This window comes from Dryas octopetala, chromosome 3, assembly GCF_963921425.1.
Source record: "Dryas octopetala chromosome 3, drDryOcto1.1, whole genome shotgun sequence".
Classification (NCBI taxonomy): Eukaryota; Viridiplantae; Streptophyta; class Magnoliopsida; order Rosales; family Rosaceae; genus Dryas; species Dryas octopetala.
Genome location: NC_141368.1, coordinates 6112141 through 6128951, shown reverse-complemented (window position 1 = coordinate 6128951; position 16811 = coordinate 6112141). Strand labels below are relative to the sequence as shown.

The 16811-nt window shown below is 38.1% G+C and overlaps 3 protein-coding genes and 1 pseudogene across 3 annotated transcripts; all 4 read right to left on the bottom strand.

The window, feature by feature from the left end:
- Positions 1 to 1696: 1696 nt before the first annotated feature.
- LOC147290135 (Pre-mRNA-splicing factor 3) lies at positions 1697 to 6517 on the bottom strand. Its single transcript, XM_086238198.1, has 6 exons — positions 5737 to 6517; positions 4518 to 4799; positions 3920 to 4393; positions 3633 to 3827; positions 3381 to 3544; positions 1697 to 2760 (listed from the first exon to the last, which is right to left on the bottom strand). Exons 1-6 carry the CDS (start codon positions 6424 to 6426, stop codon positions 1881 to 1883), a joined length of 2685 nt encoding a protein of 894 aa, XP_086094324.1. The 5' UTR covers positions 6427 to 6517; the 3' UTR covers positions 1697 to 1880.
- A 1374-nt stretch (positions 6518 to 7891) lies between these two features.
- LOC147290134 (receptor-like protein kinase HERK 1 pseudogene) lies at positions 7892 to 11099 on the bottom strand (annotated as a pseudogene).
- A 1171-nt stretch (positions 11100 to 12270) lies between these two features.
- On the bottom strand, positions 12271 to 14354 carry LOC147290133 (putative LRR receptor-like serine/threonine-protein kinase At1g51860). The gene is made up of 3 exons (XM_086238811.1): positions 14165 to 14354; positions 13443 to 13989; positions 12271 to 12874 (listed from the first exon to the last, which is right to left on the bottom strand). Exons 1-3 carry the CDS (start codon positions 14229 to 14231, stop codon positions 12283 to 12285), a joined length of 1206 nt encoding a protein of 401 aa, XP_086094937.1. The 5' UTR covers positions 14232 to 14354; the 3' UTR covers positions 12271 to 12282.
- Positions 14355 to 14566: 212 nt separating this feature from the next.
- On the bottom strand, positions 14567 to 16224 carry TT5 (Chalcone-flavanone isomerase family protein). The gene is made up of 4 exons (XM_086238810.1): positions 16035 to 16224; positions 15749 to 15907; positions 15110 to 15333; positions 14567 to 14928 (listed from the first exon to the last, which is right to left on the bottom strand). The coding sequence occupies exons 1-4, from the start codon at positions 16138 to 16140 to the stop codon at positions 14692 to 14694; spliced, it is 726 nt and encodes a 241-aa protein (XP_086094936.1). The 5' UTR covers positions 16141 to 16224; the 3' UTR covers positions 14567 to 14691.
- Between the last annotated feature and the right edge of the window lie 587 nt (positions 16225 to 16811).

Below are 16811 nucleotides of genomic sequence, written 5' to 3'. Positions count from 1 at the left end.
TTTATATGAGGTTACATGGCAACCGCATGATACATATAAGTCCAAAATAAAATCCAAACCCACAAAAACTACAATAATATATATAAGATACTTTAGCAGATTTTCCTCATGTATCTTACCTATAGGTGTGAAATTGGGAATATCAAATTGAAACAAACCATGCAAGGCATTTTGTCATGTTTCCATCCCACACAATATGCGCGTGACCCTTCAACAAAACAAAAAAAAAATCAAGACAGGGTACTTAAAACAAGTTCCGAGTGAAAAAGACTAATTAATGAGAGAACCAACAAGTTACTGGTATAATGTTCTAAGTTCGAATTCCCCCTCCAGATTATAGAAAAAAATAATAATATATATATGAAAGAAAAAAAACCTTAGTGAAAAGAAAATTGTAGAAATAAGCAACATTGGTAGCTTGAGAAGCCTGGTCCATAGCCTCTAAAAAAGAAAGTAAAGGCAAGACCGCAAGAGTAAATAAAAAAATGAGTGGAAGCAGAGTTGGTAGATAAATATAGATAGGCTACCCCATCCTTCACCGAATTATAAGCTAACTCAAACCTATAAAGAGAAGGGCTGCTGCTGTGAAAAATCCCCAAAGTCAAAACAGAATGAGCATCAACATGTGCATGTGCATGCGCATGAGCATGGAGCATATGCATAATATCAAGCTACATGGGTTTAGTCAAATTTCCTTTTCTATCAAACTTTTCAAAAGCTTGTGTACTTGTGTGTGGCTTTCTTGTTTGCTGTCCTTATCTTAACATTTTCATGTGTTCCGGCCACTCTACACTCATCACTCATTTTATGCCACCCTTTGCGGGGGAGCATATGCAGCAATTTAATGCAGTGGGATAAAAATGGAGGACACTGAGGCTAGTCCGGTGCCCAAACAACTGAGATGGACAACAAAAAGAATGAAAGAAAAAGCCTGTTTATGTAAGGCTAGGACTCCCAACTCGTTTTGGTTGGTTGTTGTGGTACACAACTATCATGTATACATGCTGGCTTAAGGTAATGGATCCAAGCATCACATTTTCGGCTCCAATTGAGCAACATGATCTATACCCATTAGTACGAGAGTATAGAAGTAAGAAGTACATCATTATCTCAGGCATAAATGTTGGTTGGCTATGTTTTTTCTCCAGGCCCACTACTTGGTACAAGCTTTTGAGAACAGAGACATGCAGAAGAGATGGAAGACAAAAAATTGGTCTACTTCTAAGCTTTAAACTAATTAACAACACTTCTTACAGAAACTCTAACCACAATAATATATTCCACAAGGAAAAAGTTCCAAGGTCCCTAACTTTGTTCTTATAAGCATATCCTACAGACCCTCCTAACAATAACATAAACAAAGTAAATTTAATACCAACATGAAGTGCATGAGTATCAAACTGCCATCTACCACAAATTCTAACAGAAATGGCATCCTCCTGATTGTATTTGGATCTCAGCTTGCTGCTGGCTATAAGAATAGTTTCTACTAAGAGGGGAATAGAGAAGTTCCTTTTACAAGCAACTCCACATTACAATACTTGAAAGCAAAAGTCTACACAGCAAAAGAGATGCAATGTCTTAACCCACTTTCAACTTCCAACATAATTACATCATCTAGCAATAGTTTTCTCATTGATCAAATTTAATTTGGGCCATACGGCCCATACCCATGGATAGAGTGGGTCCCATACAGTTAAGAAATCACAAACAGCATTATATTGGCATGCAAACATCAATTATGATCCATATAGTTAAGAAATTGCACAATGCATATTTTAGAACTACTACTCATTTACCAAAATGTTGAAGCATACCAGCCACGTTGAATAAAAATAATGCAAGGAACATGAAATACTTCATCAAAGCAGCATCTCCAATTACAACTCATCGTCAGCAAAATTGACTGCAAGATCCCAGTAATGAGCAACACCAGCATCAGCAAAAACTTTACGGGCAGCAGCTTCAGTCATGCAATCATGGACAGAAAATCTATTGAAGCTCGGTCTGGCAACACTTCCTTGCCATACTAACACACACTTGTTTACAGGCTTATCATCATTTGCATCTTCATCTTCCTCCTCATCTTTTACAGCATCAGCCCAATTTATGCGCCTAACCATAACCTTCGCATACCTCTTAATAGATTTGCTTCCACCTTCAACAACCACAACATTCATACCATCTGAGCTCACAGCAGATCCAGTCAACCGGTTCTCGCGCGCATTAACATCAATCTTGAAGCGGGCCTTTGGATGTGACAGATCATTGATCTTGTAAACTGAGACTATGGTCTCCACATTATTTGGGTCTTCAAAAAGCTTCCTTTCTTTCTTCTCACGGCGCTCAGCAGGAGTGAGCTTGCGTGCGATGTTCCTGTCTATATGAGCTTGTTCACGTTCAGCAGCTGCACTACGAATCTCCTTTTCAAGCCTGGTCGGATCTTGGGTTGCTTCAGAGCCAAGAACTTTCATCAAATTACTCATTTTAACTTTTGGCTTTGGGGGTTCAATCAGGCCTTGTCTAATCATCTCCTGCTTATCTTTTTCTCTGGCCAGACGACGCTGTGTACGTAGTTTTTTCTGCTCCTTCTTGGTCAGCTTCAGCGGTTGAGGCGGTGGAGGAGCTGGCTCTGTAGGGGGCTCAATAGGGTGAGGATGTTCAATATAGATAGTGATTTTCTCCATCTTTAATTTATCTTCAGGTACTGTACCATCCATGATTTCATTATAAGTACCAGAGTGCAATAGGGGCACATCCCTGACAAAATTAGAAAGCATAATTAGGAAGCATATTTGAGAAAACAAATATTAAAGCTCTGAGAGGACCAAGCAAAATGAAATATAATCTGTAATAACAAAAACGACAAAAGAAAACAATGAAAACCATACTTCTCTTCAGGAATATTAGTTAAATATTCAGCATTAAAAACAATAGTTAGAGATTAGATGAGTTAACCCCTTATGTTCATCTACTACCACAGATCAGGGATTACTTTGAATATCGGAACAGTGGGGGATAACTCACCTATAATTAATAAACTTTAAGAATCTATATTACATTAAAAAACTCAGGTATTAAAACTTTTAAAACAAAAAACACAAGCATTTCTTATAACAAAAAAAAAAACAGAAAGGAATCCAATGTAATTCCTGAATAACTGCTTCTCTGGATATTTTGTAAGCTGAAACTCTTTAACATGGATTCCCACATAGAAAGATAATCCAGGCTTAGAGGAAAGAAGAAAAAAAGATGATCAGGCTGTGTAACGACTAAATTTTCTGAAGTCATTCCACATGAACAGATAAAAAATAAAGTAACGACCCAAACACGAATCATTCAGCAAATAGCAGCAATGTCACAAGTAGTTATCAACTTACCACCACTCAATCTCAGGAATTGGATCCTTCGGTTTTTCTTTGGCAGTGATAACTCTCTCTGATACCTCTATCAAATTCGGATTAATATCTGGCGCTGCCTTTGCCTTTGCCAACTGTGCCTGCTTCGCCTTTTGCTCTTTGGCTTGTGCTTCTCCAAATTTACTCTGTATAGAGATGAGAAAAAAGTAACTAAAAGACAGTACATATTTTATGGAAGTGATCAAAAGGGGTTAAAGAGACATCAATAAATACCTTTAACTTTATATGCTCAGCATCTCTTGACCATTTGCCTTCCTCTACAAACTGGAAGTTCATCCTCTTTGGCCTCAAAATCTTAGTTTTATTAATACCCATCATTGGATCAAAAAAAGGATTAGATTCAGGGTCCACATCCAAGTCAGGTTTAAGAATTTGGAATGCGTCTTTCTTCTGTTTGTTAATGTTGACCTGTATGAATTAGAAACATCAGAATTAAGTTCAGATAAGTGAAGTACATATAATAAGAGATAACTGTCTGACAGGTAAAACAGCTAACAAACCTTTAGAGTGCTGAGGTTGTTTGGTTTAGTCACATTCACTACGTTTCCATGTTCATCTATTTCCCTTCCAAGGGCATCAAGACGAAGAACAGGGGCCTTAGTAGGCTTCTGAGGGGGAGCAACGTCTGTTGCCACCTGTCCTGGAAACAAGTTTATAAGAGGAGCAAACTCGGGGTCCTGGCGGAATCCCATCCGGGCAGCCAGCTCCTGTGCACGTTTTACAGCTTCATAGTTTGGAACGGCTGCAAGGCCAGCTGGAGCAGTCATGCCACTCGTAGATGGCTTCATAGAAGCTGCAGCAGCAGCAGCAACAGGTAGTGTTGACAAATCCAATGTTGCCCCAGCAGCTGTACCACCAGTTGTTGCTGGGACCGGTGCGGGCAATATTCCAGCAGTGGCAGATGGTGGTTTTAGTCCCTCCTTTGATCCTAAGTTTAGGCTAGCGTCTGAACTTGCATGGGCACCCTTGTTCAACTGCATGGTGAAAATAATGGTAGTATACATACTAAGGAACATCTATAGTTAAGAAAGAATATTGTGCATGAAAAGTTCATCACAATCAAGGAGAGATGCGTTAACAAATTTATGGACATCTTACCTGGGGAATCTTCTTCAGCTTCTCAGACAATTCCTTCTGCATTTGTAAAGCTTTCTTTATTTTTTCTACATCATCAAGAGATAGATTCCCACTTCTTCCAGCAGTTGAAGATGTCCCATCTGTACTAGATTTTCCATGAACCTCATGAGATCTGGTAATACTAACTCCCTTATTTTCATTTGTGGTAGAAATCGAAGATACCTTGGTAGGAAGGGGATGACTAGGGGCCAAAGAGGTCTCAGGCACAATCCTTGATGCCATAGTAGATTCCAGAGCGGCACCCTGTAAATGTTGAAAATTAGAATATAAGTCACTATGCATACCCAAGGGAGCTTGATCATGGCGCCGGGGGGGGGGGAACACAAAACATGAAGAATCAGAAAAACATGAAGGGAATAGATTTCACACAGATGTCCTCACTCCTCAGCTAATGGAGACATGGCCTACAAAGGATATAACGAATGTAGGAAAGAGAGCTATCATCAAACAGCCTAACATTGAAATATGGCATAGAGTTACATTATATAATAAAACAAGGGATTATTAAAAGTGTAACAAGAAACCTTACATTTTTCACGAAGAAAATACCTCATTTAAAAATCTGTAGCTTCCACTCAAATCAATCATTAGTATACAACACTTCAAAGTGCTCAAGTAAATAGCAAGTAATTTAACCTACAATTGCTTTATCTCCCACTCAAATAGTAAGGGTTACTTCAACCTAAGTTGGCAAATGGAGGGCCTTACAGCTTCAAGCAGAAAGAGATAAAAATATCAAACACTTCAACATACTAGATGCCTATATTAACACTATAACTAACAATCACATAATGCAATGCTATCAGAAGTCAGAACCTTTCAAACTAGAAAATCAATTCCATTCTAACACCATGATATTGAGCAGGTACAGAAATTGCATTTTTTTTTATTGTTAAACCAAACTGACTCTTCACATTATATGCGGCTATTTGATGTATTCCACTAATTAATAACGTATGGCACCCAATAAACTACACTGATCATACTACTTCACTCAATCATCTTAAGCAGCAACTAATTCTCCATTACAGTTTTATTAACTATTACAAAGGCTAACCTAAATCTAACAACCCAGATGTAGAAATATTTTCAGAGTTGCTCAGAGCCTAACAGCACAAAATTCAGCATCAAAGAAATGCAACTAAGAATTAAACAAAGATAAAGTTAAAGTAATACTCACATTACCCACCGAACCACTCCCATTTGGGGTGGTGGTGACGCCCTGATAATTATCAAACTGACCATCACCCACTTCTTCTTTCTTAACCTTAACCTCACCCACATCCGAATTCAACTCCTTGTTGCGCTCAAAACCTCCATCATAATTACCATCTTCTTCCTTTACTCGGCGGTCCTCAAACCTCCTACTCTGTCTTTGCCCTCCATTCACTTCCTTCCTATCTTCCTCGAATCGCTTCCTCTCTCTCCTCTCCTCCTCCGAAACCCTAGTCCTCTTCTTGTCTTCTACATCATCAAAATCACCATCTCTACCCTCACTCCTCTCCCTCTCTTTCCTCTTAGGCCTCCTCTCCGCCGATTCCGCTCTCGCTTCGCGATGCTTGGACCTCTCTCTGCTCCCTTCTCTCTCGTAGGACCGCTCGCGCTGGTCACGTGACACATCCCGGTCGTCACTCGGCTCACGTGACCGGTCCCGCCGAGACTTGTGGTCGCGAGGCTCGTGGGAGCGCTCGAGCTTGGAATCGCGGTCCGATCGGTGGTGGTGATGGTGGTGGTGGCGGTGGTGATCAGTGTCCTTTGACGATCGCTTTTCATCGGCGTCACGGATGCTGCGATGCTTGTGGTGGTCTCTGTCTCGGTCTTTGCGGTCGCGTTCGTCTCGGTTGTGTCTGCTCGATTTCTCTTTCTCCATGGCTAGGGTTTTCAAGGTTCTCACTCCTCTCCTCTCTCTCTCTCTCTCTCTCTCTTTATCGCTGTCCCTCCAGATGGGGTTCAAGAGGAATATAATTTCGGGGTACAAAGGAATGGCTACGATTTTTATTACCCAAACGAAATTGGCTACCTTTCCTCAATAGGAAAAAAGTTTACAAGAAAATATATTATTATGGTTTGTTTTATAAAATAAAATAAAAAAGAGAGATTCCAACTCAAATTTGTGTAAATATTTCATGATTCATTTTAGAGTGGATTATATATTAATCAGCTATTATTTTAGTGATATTTTTTTATTTTAGAAGATATCAAAAAAATATTTGTATTATAATCCATCATGAATGTGGGAGTAAAATAGTATATTACTAATCCATTTGGGTTAAAAACACGAGAAGAAAAAAAAAAGTTAGGAATTATAATAAATTATGAGCAAGAAATTAAATTTTGAATTTTGAGAGTTAAAAAATATGAAAAATTTTGAAATAATTTTTTATTTTGTTGGAAATTGAAACTTTTAACAAAATTTCGATAATTTCGTTTCAGTAATATTTTAAAATCTCAAACAAATGAGGAAATTTTCAAAATTTAATTCCATGATTATGAGTTTTTTTTTGGGTAAAAGATTATGAGTTTGATTTGATTACAAAAATTAAAAAAAAAATATTTCATTGCTGGAATTAGAAGCCTTCACCGATAATATTTAATAGTTAACATTAACCCACTATTTTATTATATTGTTGTTAAATTATTTTTTGCCTTTTGTACTACTAATTAGTTCAAAATATATGGAGTTCTAATTACAAAAAAAGTGATTTATAAATTTTAAATTCAAGCTCATTTGATAACTTTCATAGATATATCACATGATAATTTTCATATAGAAAGTAGAAAGTAAAAAATTTATTCTTGATTTTACTATTTTTAACCTTTGTTTTTTTTGTAAGTTTTTAGAAGAATTTTACTATTTTAACTTTTGCTTTTTGTTAGATCTATGATCTATCTAACAGAGATGTTACACAAATTTCAGTTTTGGTTTCAGACCAAAAAAAATTTCAGTTTTGGTTTATATAGTGGTGTAGATTAGTTGATAAATTTATCACAAAAACGCTACACATAATTACCTCTAAAAATTGATACACATGTTAATGGGCTCTCATGCATATTGGGAGACAAATTTTCCCTAACTAACTTGTCACATGGCTACAGCAAAGCCCATATGTTTGTTACAGGGAAAAGCAATAGAATAAAGCCCAAGACCAAAGAAATGCATTTCAAAACTCATAATTTGGTTCATTAAAGTATTTGAATACAAGTTAGAATAATAACTTCAGCATCTTATGTTTGTGGTGCATACTGCAAAGTCACTCTTTCTTTAGGTAGTTCATAAAACAGTGCAGTGTGGAGGGCCCTTTCTCATAAACAGAGCATAGCAGAAATCACAGGTATTTTAATAAACCATACTCTTTATCACCATATTAAATGACCTAATTCTGTACATTACTCATCACTCTTTTCACTTGGCACAAGTTCAAAAGTAAAAAAATGGGCTGAAAAAATCATAACTATACTTAACAATAAAACACTAGGAAAAGGCCACATACGACCAAGATTTTTTGTTGGCGTTGGAAATCTACCTCATTTCCTCTTTCACCATTTGGGCAAAAACCTTACTCATTGAGACACCAGCAAGGTCCCCTGCAGTTCCCATGCTGAATTGTGTAGTAGATACACTGGTCTCCAAGTGGCTGACATGATCAACTTGTAAAGATTGCCTGCCATCATTTCCTTGGAGTTGAAGCACGTATTCCAAGTTCCATAAGACATCTCCCACTGTAGGTCGATCAACACCATGTTCTGCCAAGCATTTTGCAGCTATCTCTCCAAACTTCATCAATGAATCCGGCTTTACTTGGCCTGCAAGGCGAGGATCTACAACGTCTTCCAATTGCCCGTTTTTCTGCCATTTCATCGCCCATTCAACCAAACTCACCTTTGCCCTAGGGAGCGATGGATCAATAACAGGTCTTCCACAAAGGACTTCAAGCATTACCACCCCAAATGAGTACACATCTGACTTCTCCGTCAGCTGTTGCCTTGTTAAGTACTCTGGATCAAGATACCCAAAGCTGCCTTTAACCGCTGTACTGACATGCGTTTGATCAATCTCAGGGCCAGTTTTTGAAAGCCCAAAATCAGCAACCTTCACCATTAAATTCTCATCAAGTAGTATATTGGCAGACTTAACATCACGGTGAATAATTGCCTTGTCAGAGCCAGTATGAAGATAGTGAAGTCCTTTGGCAGCTCCAATACATATTCCAAGCCTTTGCCTCCAGCTTAAGCTTGGAAGATCTGAGCCATACAGATAGTTCTTCAGGCTCCCATTTTCCATGTACTCATAAATAATGATCATCTCATTTTTCTCATCACAATATCCAATCAATGATACCAAATGGCGGTGGCGGAACTGAGACAACATTTCAATTTCTGTCCGGAATTCTGCAAGACCCTGTTTTGATTGAGATGCTCCTCTCTTAACTGCCACTTTTGTCTTGTCCCTTAAAACTCCTTTGTAAACCTTCCCAAAACCACCAACCCCAATAATCAGGTCCTCACTAAAATTACCAGTAGCCTCTTGAATAGCTGCAAAAGGGAAGCGATACCCAATTTTTGAGACGGAAAACATCGCAGTACCATTGAAGTTTTCACTTTCCGTTCCATTCACCATGGCATCCTCTGCATTTGAATGGATCGCATGTGCTAGTCTTCTTCTTCTGCACAGCAGGAAGAAAACTATAGCCAACACAACAACAATAAATAGTCCAACAGCCAAGCCCACTATAATACTAACTCTCAACTTAGAGCTGGTCTTCAAGGAGGAGTCCAAGACATCAAGGCTACCCTTAGAATTACTTATTTTCGTGATCTCCAACCCATTAAGAAAGGCAATTAGGGGCAGTCCATCTGCACTATAAGGGCCAACACTTACATTTAGCTTAAGGCTATCACTTACCCTTGTGATGACATCCATATAATAGGGGGCGCCTACCATATTTGATGTCAGACTTCTAATGTCAAGATTACTAGAAACAGACAAAGAATTGATAAAAACTTTGAGGATGGGACTTTGAGCAGAGGTACTGACTATGTCACAGAAGTGAAATCGAACCAGATACTCAAAACCAGGATTAACATCGAAAATCCATGTCAGATTGGCAATCGTTCTAGGATCATCTTTCATGTCCAACAAAGTCGCGGTGCCATAGACAGAAGGAGGGGCAATATTCTTCGTTGTCCACTTCGTGAACTTGACAGCTTGTATCTTTGACACAAATCTTGCAAGACCATTGTGTTTCAAATGTGAAGCATCAGAAACCCAAAGTCGGCTCAAGGTATCATTGAGGGGAGACACTGTTTCATTTCCCATATTCACCCTCCAAACTGTCTCCAATGCTTGCTGCCCCAATTTCTTGTAATTTTCCTTTGAACCAATGGTTCTGGCACCCTCAGGAATGAGCTCATCTGGGAGAGAAACAACTTCTAAGGCATTTATGAAAGCAAATGAACTGGAGGAAGGAATAAAAGTGAGAACTAGACTATTAGAAGTTATGTTCAAAGAGTACTCCTTAATGAGGAAACCACTCTCTATTTGGTACTCCTTGAGAAGGGTGAAGGTTTGAGCAGAAACAGAGAATTTTGCTGTGCTCAAATTGTAGCTCTTATAAACAAAAGGAGAGAAATAGAGGCGAACCCAGTAACGCCCCTGTGTTGTTATTGGAAATGTGTAATGGGAGGTTCCCTTAAATATTCTTGCAGTTTGGTACAGAGCTGAATCAAAGGAGGAAGAGATGGGTTTTGAACTGGAGTTGGCAGAAAAATTTTGTGGGGTTGTAAGAATACTGGGATCAGACTCATCAGCTACAAATACACGATCACCAACTGTGACATTGTTGATAGATCCACAGTTTATCAGATAATTATCTACAGCACCAACTCCTAATGAACCACATATCAAACACAAAATAGATGAAACCCCAATAAACAATCTAACACCCCCACCACTCATCATAACTAGATTTAAGAGAGAGAGAGAGAGAGAGAGACAGTGAATTAATTAATCTTGAAGCAAAGCTGAGACACTTAAAGCAGAAGACAGAAGGAAATTGCTTTCAGAAGTGACAAGGCTCAGATTACAACAGGAAATTGCAAATTTATTGTCCCATCTCTTTCATCAAACTCCACAACACCAAAACAACAAGAACCCAACAAAGAAAACCAATAAATTAAGCAAATAACCTAAAGGGTCAACTGGAGATCACCTGAACACATGAATGAAGAGAAACCCAAGTAGGAAAAACAACAAGAAAAGAAGATTTCAGTGCCTCACTGCCATGAACTCCTCAACATGGTGGTTAAGATAAATAAATGAGAACGCAAGCAGAATGTGGACAAAAAAACGTGGCAAGTCGACCATTAGCTACAACAACCACCAGAAGTTCTTTATTATTTTTCTCTACGTTTGGTTTGACAAATTCTTAGAATGGTACACAAAATCACAAAATATGAAGTAGAATTAAACTTGATTGATAGATATAAGGAAGTCAATGATGTTTGAACAGACAACATGATTGAACAAATTGAAGTGAGATGGAGGACAGCTATGATGGATGGCTCACCTTAATGGAATTCTTTATACGTTAGGTCCCAATCTCATTAGAGAGACTGAGAGAGATAGGAAGAGAGGGTTCGTGTGATGGTTCTGGAGGAGAATATTTAGTGTCGGATTTGTTCAAAAGAGGACATGTTACAGTCTTTGTCGTTGTCAGCTGTGAGTGATTACGCGTTTTCCACAACCACTTTATAGCAGTATGCCAGTATGTGTGTGCATAATAAGTAACGGGGTGATAGAGACATAGAATGAGTTTGGTGGGGACTAGGGACTATGAGTTTGGGCCCGGGCTTTGGTTCAATTGGGTACTGAAAGAAGGCCCAGAGGAGACCAATTTAGTGCAAGCTGTTTCGGCTTCACATGGATGATGGATCTTATTATTTGAAAAGTATTTCAATTATGTTATTTGGAATTATTTATGCTATTTCAACTATGCTTTTTTTATTTCAATATTATTCCTTCAAACACCTTTGAAATTAATTATGTCTTTCTTTTTGGAAATTATGCCTATGGTATGATTAATTGCAACTTCTTGCCATGAATTTCTTTTAATTTATTCCCAAGATAATTAAATTCTCATGTATTGTAATTTTTTAGTTAAGTAGGGAAGAGCCAACAACTGAATTGGCCTATATCATAATCCCATTGATTAATTCAAGTTATTCAACGGATTAATGATAAAACAAATTCATATCTTGGCCATAGACTATTCAATTTTTTTTTTTTCTAATTCAGAAGAAGGGAGATCGAACTTTGGTGCAAAGGGTCATAGACTTCTCATGTTATAATAAGATAACTCTTTACTTCTTCAACCCCTTTTGGCTTCTAATTATGTAGCAACCGCTTGAAGGGTAAGAAATTATTTTAAAATATAATGTAAGAAATAATTGCTACACATGTGTAGGCGGTTCTCAATAATTAAATTATTGTAAAATTTATTGTGAAATTCGTATCATTTAATAGCTGATGGACAATTGTTTTGTTAATGTCCACCATCATTGTGAATGTTGACCTTTGTTAAATTGGAAAAGACACACTAACTCCTTATATTATGACACCCTGTGTAGATGTAGAAGGCAATGCCAACTTTATACTTTTTCATGAAAAAAAATAAAAATAAAGAGATGGTCCTTTTATGCATACCTTGTAGTATAGCCTATGCATGTTTCAGGCTAAGAATAGAATAAACAAACAAATACAAGAAATGAAATTAATGTATGCATAAAAGAGGTTTCCTCTTGTGCCATATGAGGGAGCTGGAGAAAGAGGAGGTGGAGAAGAACTTTTATCATGACCCGAATTGTGTTCTACTCTTGTAAACACTTCCATGGCACTGATCATTGGGGGTAGGGTGGACCCACTAGCCGAGGCCATTGTCACATTGATTGTGGGACCCCCAACTGTCACAGGGTATATGGTGATCACCTTGCATTTGATGAGTTCAAGTGTCACCGTGGATTTCATCTGACCGTTGATGTAGATCTGAACGATTCTGGTGTCGTTTTCTTGAGGTAGCCTTGCCTTTTCGGTAAAATAGAGCACAAAGTAAGCTGATTGTGAAGTCGTTTGTGGGAGATCAATGAACAGGCTGATTGGATCAGCAAGGTCTACTGATTCAATGGAGTCGCTCACCACCGAAATAGGAGGGTCATTTTCTACTGGGAGTATATCTGGTAAGGTAGAGACTTCAATGCATTTTGGTGGGGTCGCTCCACGTGTCCATACTCGATTATACTTTTCCCCTGACAGTACTCCGTATCTGTATTCATCATTAATTATGCTTCTTGTCAATCAAAATCTAGATTCTCCTTCAATATAAGGGTGTCGAGTTATATCGGGTGTATCACATTTCATGTAATACATGTATAAACTATATTTATCCTGTAATACATGCAAATGGATTGGACGGTTATAAAATGTATATTTGAAGAATGGAAATGGGTGAAACCCGTCGATCCAATAATGACAATCGCGTCTGTACCATATAAACGGCTACATAATAACACAATTTCACACGTGTATTATCTCTCTACTAATCACATACATAAGTAAATTCACCTATTTTAGTGATTGATACATTTGTAGTACAAAAAATATGGCACACCTAACCATTTTGAAGGAAGGGTATAATGAATTTGGTACCAATAGTTTTATAGTTTTTTAACCTACTCACACTTTTACCTCTAATAACAATTTATGAGACCAATATCCTTCTATTAGAACATGACACAATGCACTAAACAATATCCGGCCAGTGATTTTTGGTGATCAAGATGCCAATATATAGTTCAAATGGTAAATTGCGCAAAAAATTTGAGAAAAAGTACCTCACTTCATCACCACCAAAGTTAATCCTAGATACTAGATTATAAGCGTAATTGGTCTCCATCTGAGGGTACATTGATGGAGTTGGAACCCATAATGGAACAGTTTCTATTGAAGAAACAAAGGGAACCATTCCTTTCTCAACCTGCACAACACAGAAATCAAGCTTCTCTGACCCTTGATTCACATATATGGCTTCCTGGTATATCGGCCCTTCCTCCGTTGATGTTTTGACCGTTGACCATTTGTTGCCGTTGATATGAAGATCAAACGATGGAGGGCTTGAGAGACCATCGTAGTTACCGTAGTAGAACCCTGCCCGGACCAAATAGGGTTGGGTTTGTGGAGAGACAGGCAAAGCATAGCAGTTTTGTGGTGTCTTGTTGGGGAAAGATCGGAGGGTGTTCATCTCTTCAAGGGCTTGCTTTTGTGGAACCAGTTTGTTAAGGCCTGCTTTGGTGAAATCATTGTCTGTGACCCATGAGAGTAAGTTTTTATCCAAACGTATAGCATTGTTCCCACAATCAATGTTCAACCATCCTATTGTGACTGAAAGTGATCAGAAAAAGGTTGATTAAGAGGACAATGGGATTAAGAACTTAATTATAAGAAAATGTTGTATTGTAAAACAGTCTAGCAAGTTATGTTGTCATTTATCACATCGTTCTCAGATTGAAAGTTTGACAACATAATATGATACACTATGAAAGATAGAGCAAATTACGTTGAGAAGAAGCACTAAACACATGAAACGCCAGGAGAAGCACTGGTACCCAGAATTTAATATTCATAGAGACAACCTTGGTTTGGAAAGAATAAATTTCAGTGAGAAGAAACTGAGGGATGTATTGTTTGTGAGGTTGGATTTGATATGGTTAATATATATGGGTGAATCAAAGAGCTAGCTAGCAGCAGTTGGATGGAGTTCTCAACCTGAACATATATAAATAAGAGAAAAATGACGTTTCTTAGATATCTCCACCCAGAGACACTAGATTTCATCGATCACTTGGTGGTTTAATATACTAATGTATAATATATACATTAAACAGTGGCACTATTTCTTAAAATGAGCTCTTATTTCATTAAGAAACACCGAAACCATCATATATTGTAAAACAGGACATGCAGAACAAGACGGTCAATTGTCATATGTATGATGATTTGCTTTACATCAAACAAGACAGCCTAGATTATAAAAAAAGAAGCAAACACACACAAGACAAGCACTCATGATCGAGTGAGAAAATCTCAGTTTCCTGCTGCCTCCACTTGAACTTCCTTTGTGCCCTTTCCATCACACACTGCCGACTTGTGTTCCTCACTCCCTTTCAACAATTCCGATAGCCTTGCAGCCAAACTTTGCTTTGCTGCAGGAGAAACACCATGCTTCCCAATGATTGACTCTAGTACTGCCTCTGAAAGTAGTTTGTTTTCTATCACCGCGTTCCCAACTTCTGGTATCGATCCATCTTTGGAGAAGCTAATCTGTAGCCAAAGAGAAACCAAAATGTCAAGCTTAATGCACATCAAAACAGCTAGAAATTGAAAAGCTAGCTATGTCGATATGTGCAAGTTTCTTTCAATTCTGAGATACAAGAATACAACTCAAAATTATGTAAAAAAATACATCTTCAACATTCAAAATTATGTTTAATTAACCACTAACCGTTAATGATCCATGGGGTGATTGTGTGAAGAGAATAGAGGAGCCAGGTGGGAAGGTTTCATCTTTGAAGACCTCAAGGAACTTCTCAATGGCTTTGGCTTCGGCATCAGTGTAAATTCCAACCGATTTCCAAAAGGCTACACAATTCTCTGAAACCTTCTCTGAGTATTGCTGGCCAGTCAATGGCAGTATCGTTGTCACCTGTGTCAATTTCTCAAACGGGCCTACGAAAACATAGTGAAGATTATATTCATGCTACAAATATTTAAATTTATAGCGTAAAATCACAATCACATAGAACACGAGTAATATAGGTGGATTACCCAATTTCGGCTAGTTCCATGGAGGGTAGTGTGGTTTTGTATTCGGTCTAATTTGCAACATTCATAGCATTAGCTACAATTGGGCCACCATATTAGGCAATTCAATTTCAATTTATGCGAATTGTAACATGAAGAGATTACAAATTTGCATTGCTAAGTGGAATTTACTGATTTTGATACAAAATACAAAACAAATAACAGCACAAAATTTGCACGAACACTCAATTTTTTAACATATTACAAATATATAGTCTCTCAAATTAAAATATTAAATGCTTGCAAAGCTTGAAGGAGTAAAGAAGTTGAAGTCCGTTACCTGTAACGATGTCCCTGAAGAACTCAACGGAGTCCGTCAACACCTGGGCGGTCTTACCCTTCCACTTAACGGCGAGCACAGGCACGGCGTTATCCTCCAAGTAGACCCCTATCGCCGTGAACTTCACGAACTTCCCCTGGATGTCCAGCCCCCTCTCCCCTGCAGCGCACATTAGCAAACACCTCCAGTAGTCAAAACTCAAAAGCAATAAGAAACCGTTAGCTGATGGTAACTGCAGTGCGCTGGGGGTGCGAAGTTTAATCAATTAAATTAATAACGTACGAACCTGCGCCGCCGAGGAACAGAGTGTTGTTGGAGCCTGGAGGCTTCGCTGTCGGCGGAAACGACGTCGTCTCGACCTGGAGTCCGGAGAGCGACGGTGGTGGAGCCATTGGGAGAGGGTTTTGTTGACTGAAACTGTGAGAGTTTTAAGTTTATATAGAGAGAGGGAGGGAATTAATACCTGGCAAAATTTGATGTTGCATGAATTGACTTGTATATTAATAGGATGAGAGTTTGGGTGAATATTAATGGGGCAGGCAGGGAGGGGTAGGTGCACGTGACTGAATTGGGAAGACAAAGTGTGTTAGGTAAGGGCTAAGGAGAAGCTCAGAGTCACAAACGTGGAGGGACTCTTATCGGTCACTCAAGGGGCAAAACTGTCCACAATTTTGTTATTTTTATGGAAGGGAAAGTGACTGGTTTTTTTCTGTTTTCTTTTTTCAAGGGTAAGTGACCATATACCAAGTACCAACTACCTTGGACTTTTTGTAACAAAAACAAACAAAAAATACAAGTAGGGACCAATTAGAATGGTATAATACACCATTATCTAATTATCTAAGGAATTTTTTTATTATTTTTTGTCTATGTGACATTTTTTTTTACAGCTGTGTCAGTGTATCACGTCGACAAATAACAATTTTCTAGATGGAATGTTATTAAAAAATGATAATTGAAGTACGTTCATGCAACTTTTTTTTAACGAGGTACTAATTTAAAAAAGGGTGTGAATTTGAGATGCTTATATGTAATTTACTTTTTTATTAATTTTGGGTTCGCT

Bases quoted from the DNA above. Each gene is read 5' to 3' on its own strand.
- LOC147290135 (XM_086238198.1), bottom strand. From the start codon at position 6,426: ATGGAGAAAGAGAAATCGAGCAGACACAACCGAGACGAACGCGACCGC. The intron at 4,800-5,736 runs GTGAGTATTACT...CAACATTTACAG, and splicing joins GGAGTGGTTCGGTGGGTAAT to GGTGCCGCTCTGGAATCTAC. The intron at 2,761-3,380 runs GTAAGTTGATAA...TAATTTTGTCAG, and splicing joins ATTCCTGAGATTGAGTGGTG to GGATGTGCCCCTATTGCACT.
- TT5 (XM_086238810.1), bottom strand. From the start codon at position 16,140: ATGGCTCCACCACCGTCGCTCTCCGGACTCCAGGTCGAGACGACGTCG. The intron at 15,334-15,748 runs GTAACGGACTTC...ATGTTTTCGTAG, and splicing joins CTTCAGGGACATCGTTACAG to GCCCGTTTGAGAAATTGACA. The intron at 14,929-15,109 runs GTTAGTGGTTAA...CTTTGGCTACAG, and splicing joins CACCCCATGGATCATTAACG to ATTAGCTTCTCCAAAGATGG.
- LOC147290133 (XM_086238811.1), bottom strand. From the start codon at position 14,231: ATGAATATTAAATTCTGGGTACCAGTGCTTCTCCTGGCGTTTCATGTG. The intron at 13,990-14,164 runs GTAATTTGCTCT...GATCACTTTCAG, and splicing joins GTTTAGTGCTTCTTCTCAAC to TCACAATAGGATGGTTGAAC. The intron at 12,875-13,442 runs GTACTTTTTCTC...TGATGAATACAG, and splicing joins TTTGGTGGTGATGAAGTGAG to ATACGGAGTACTGTCAGGGG.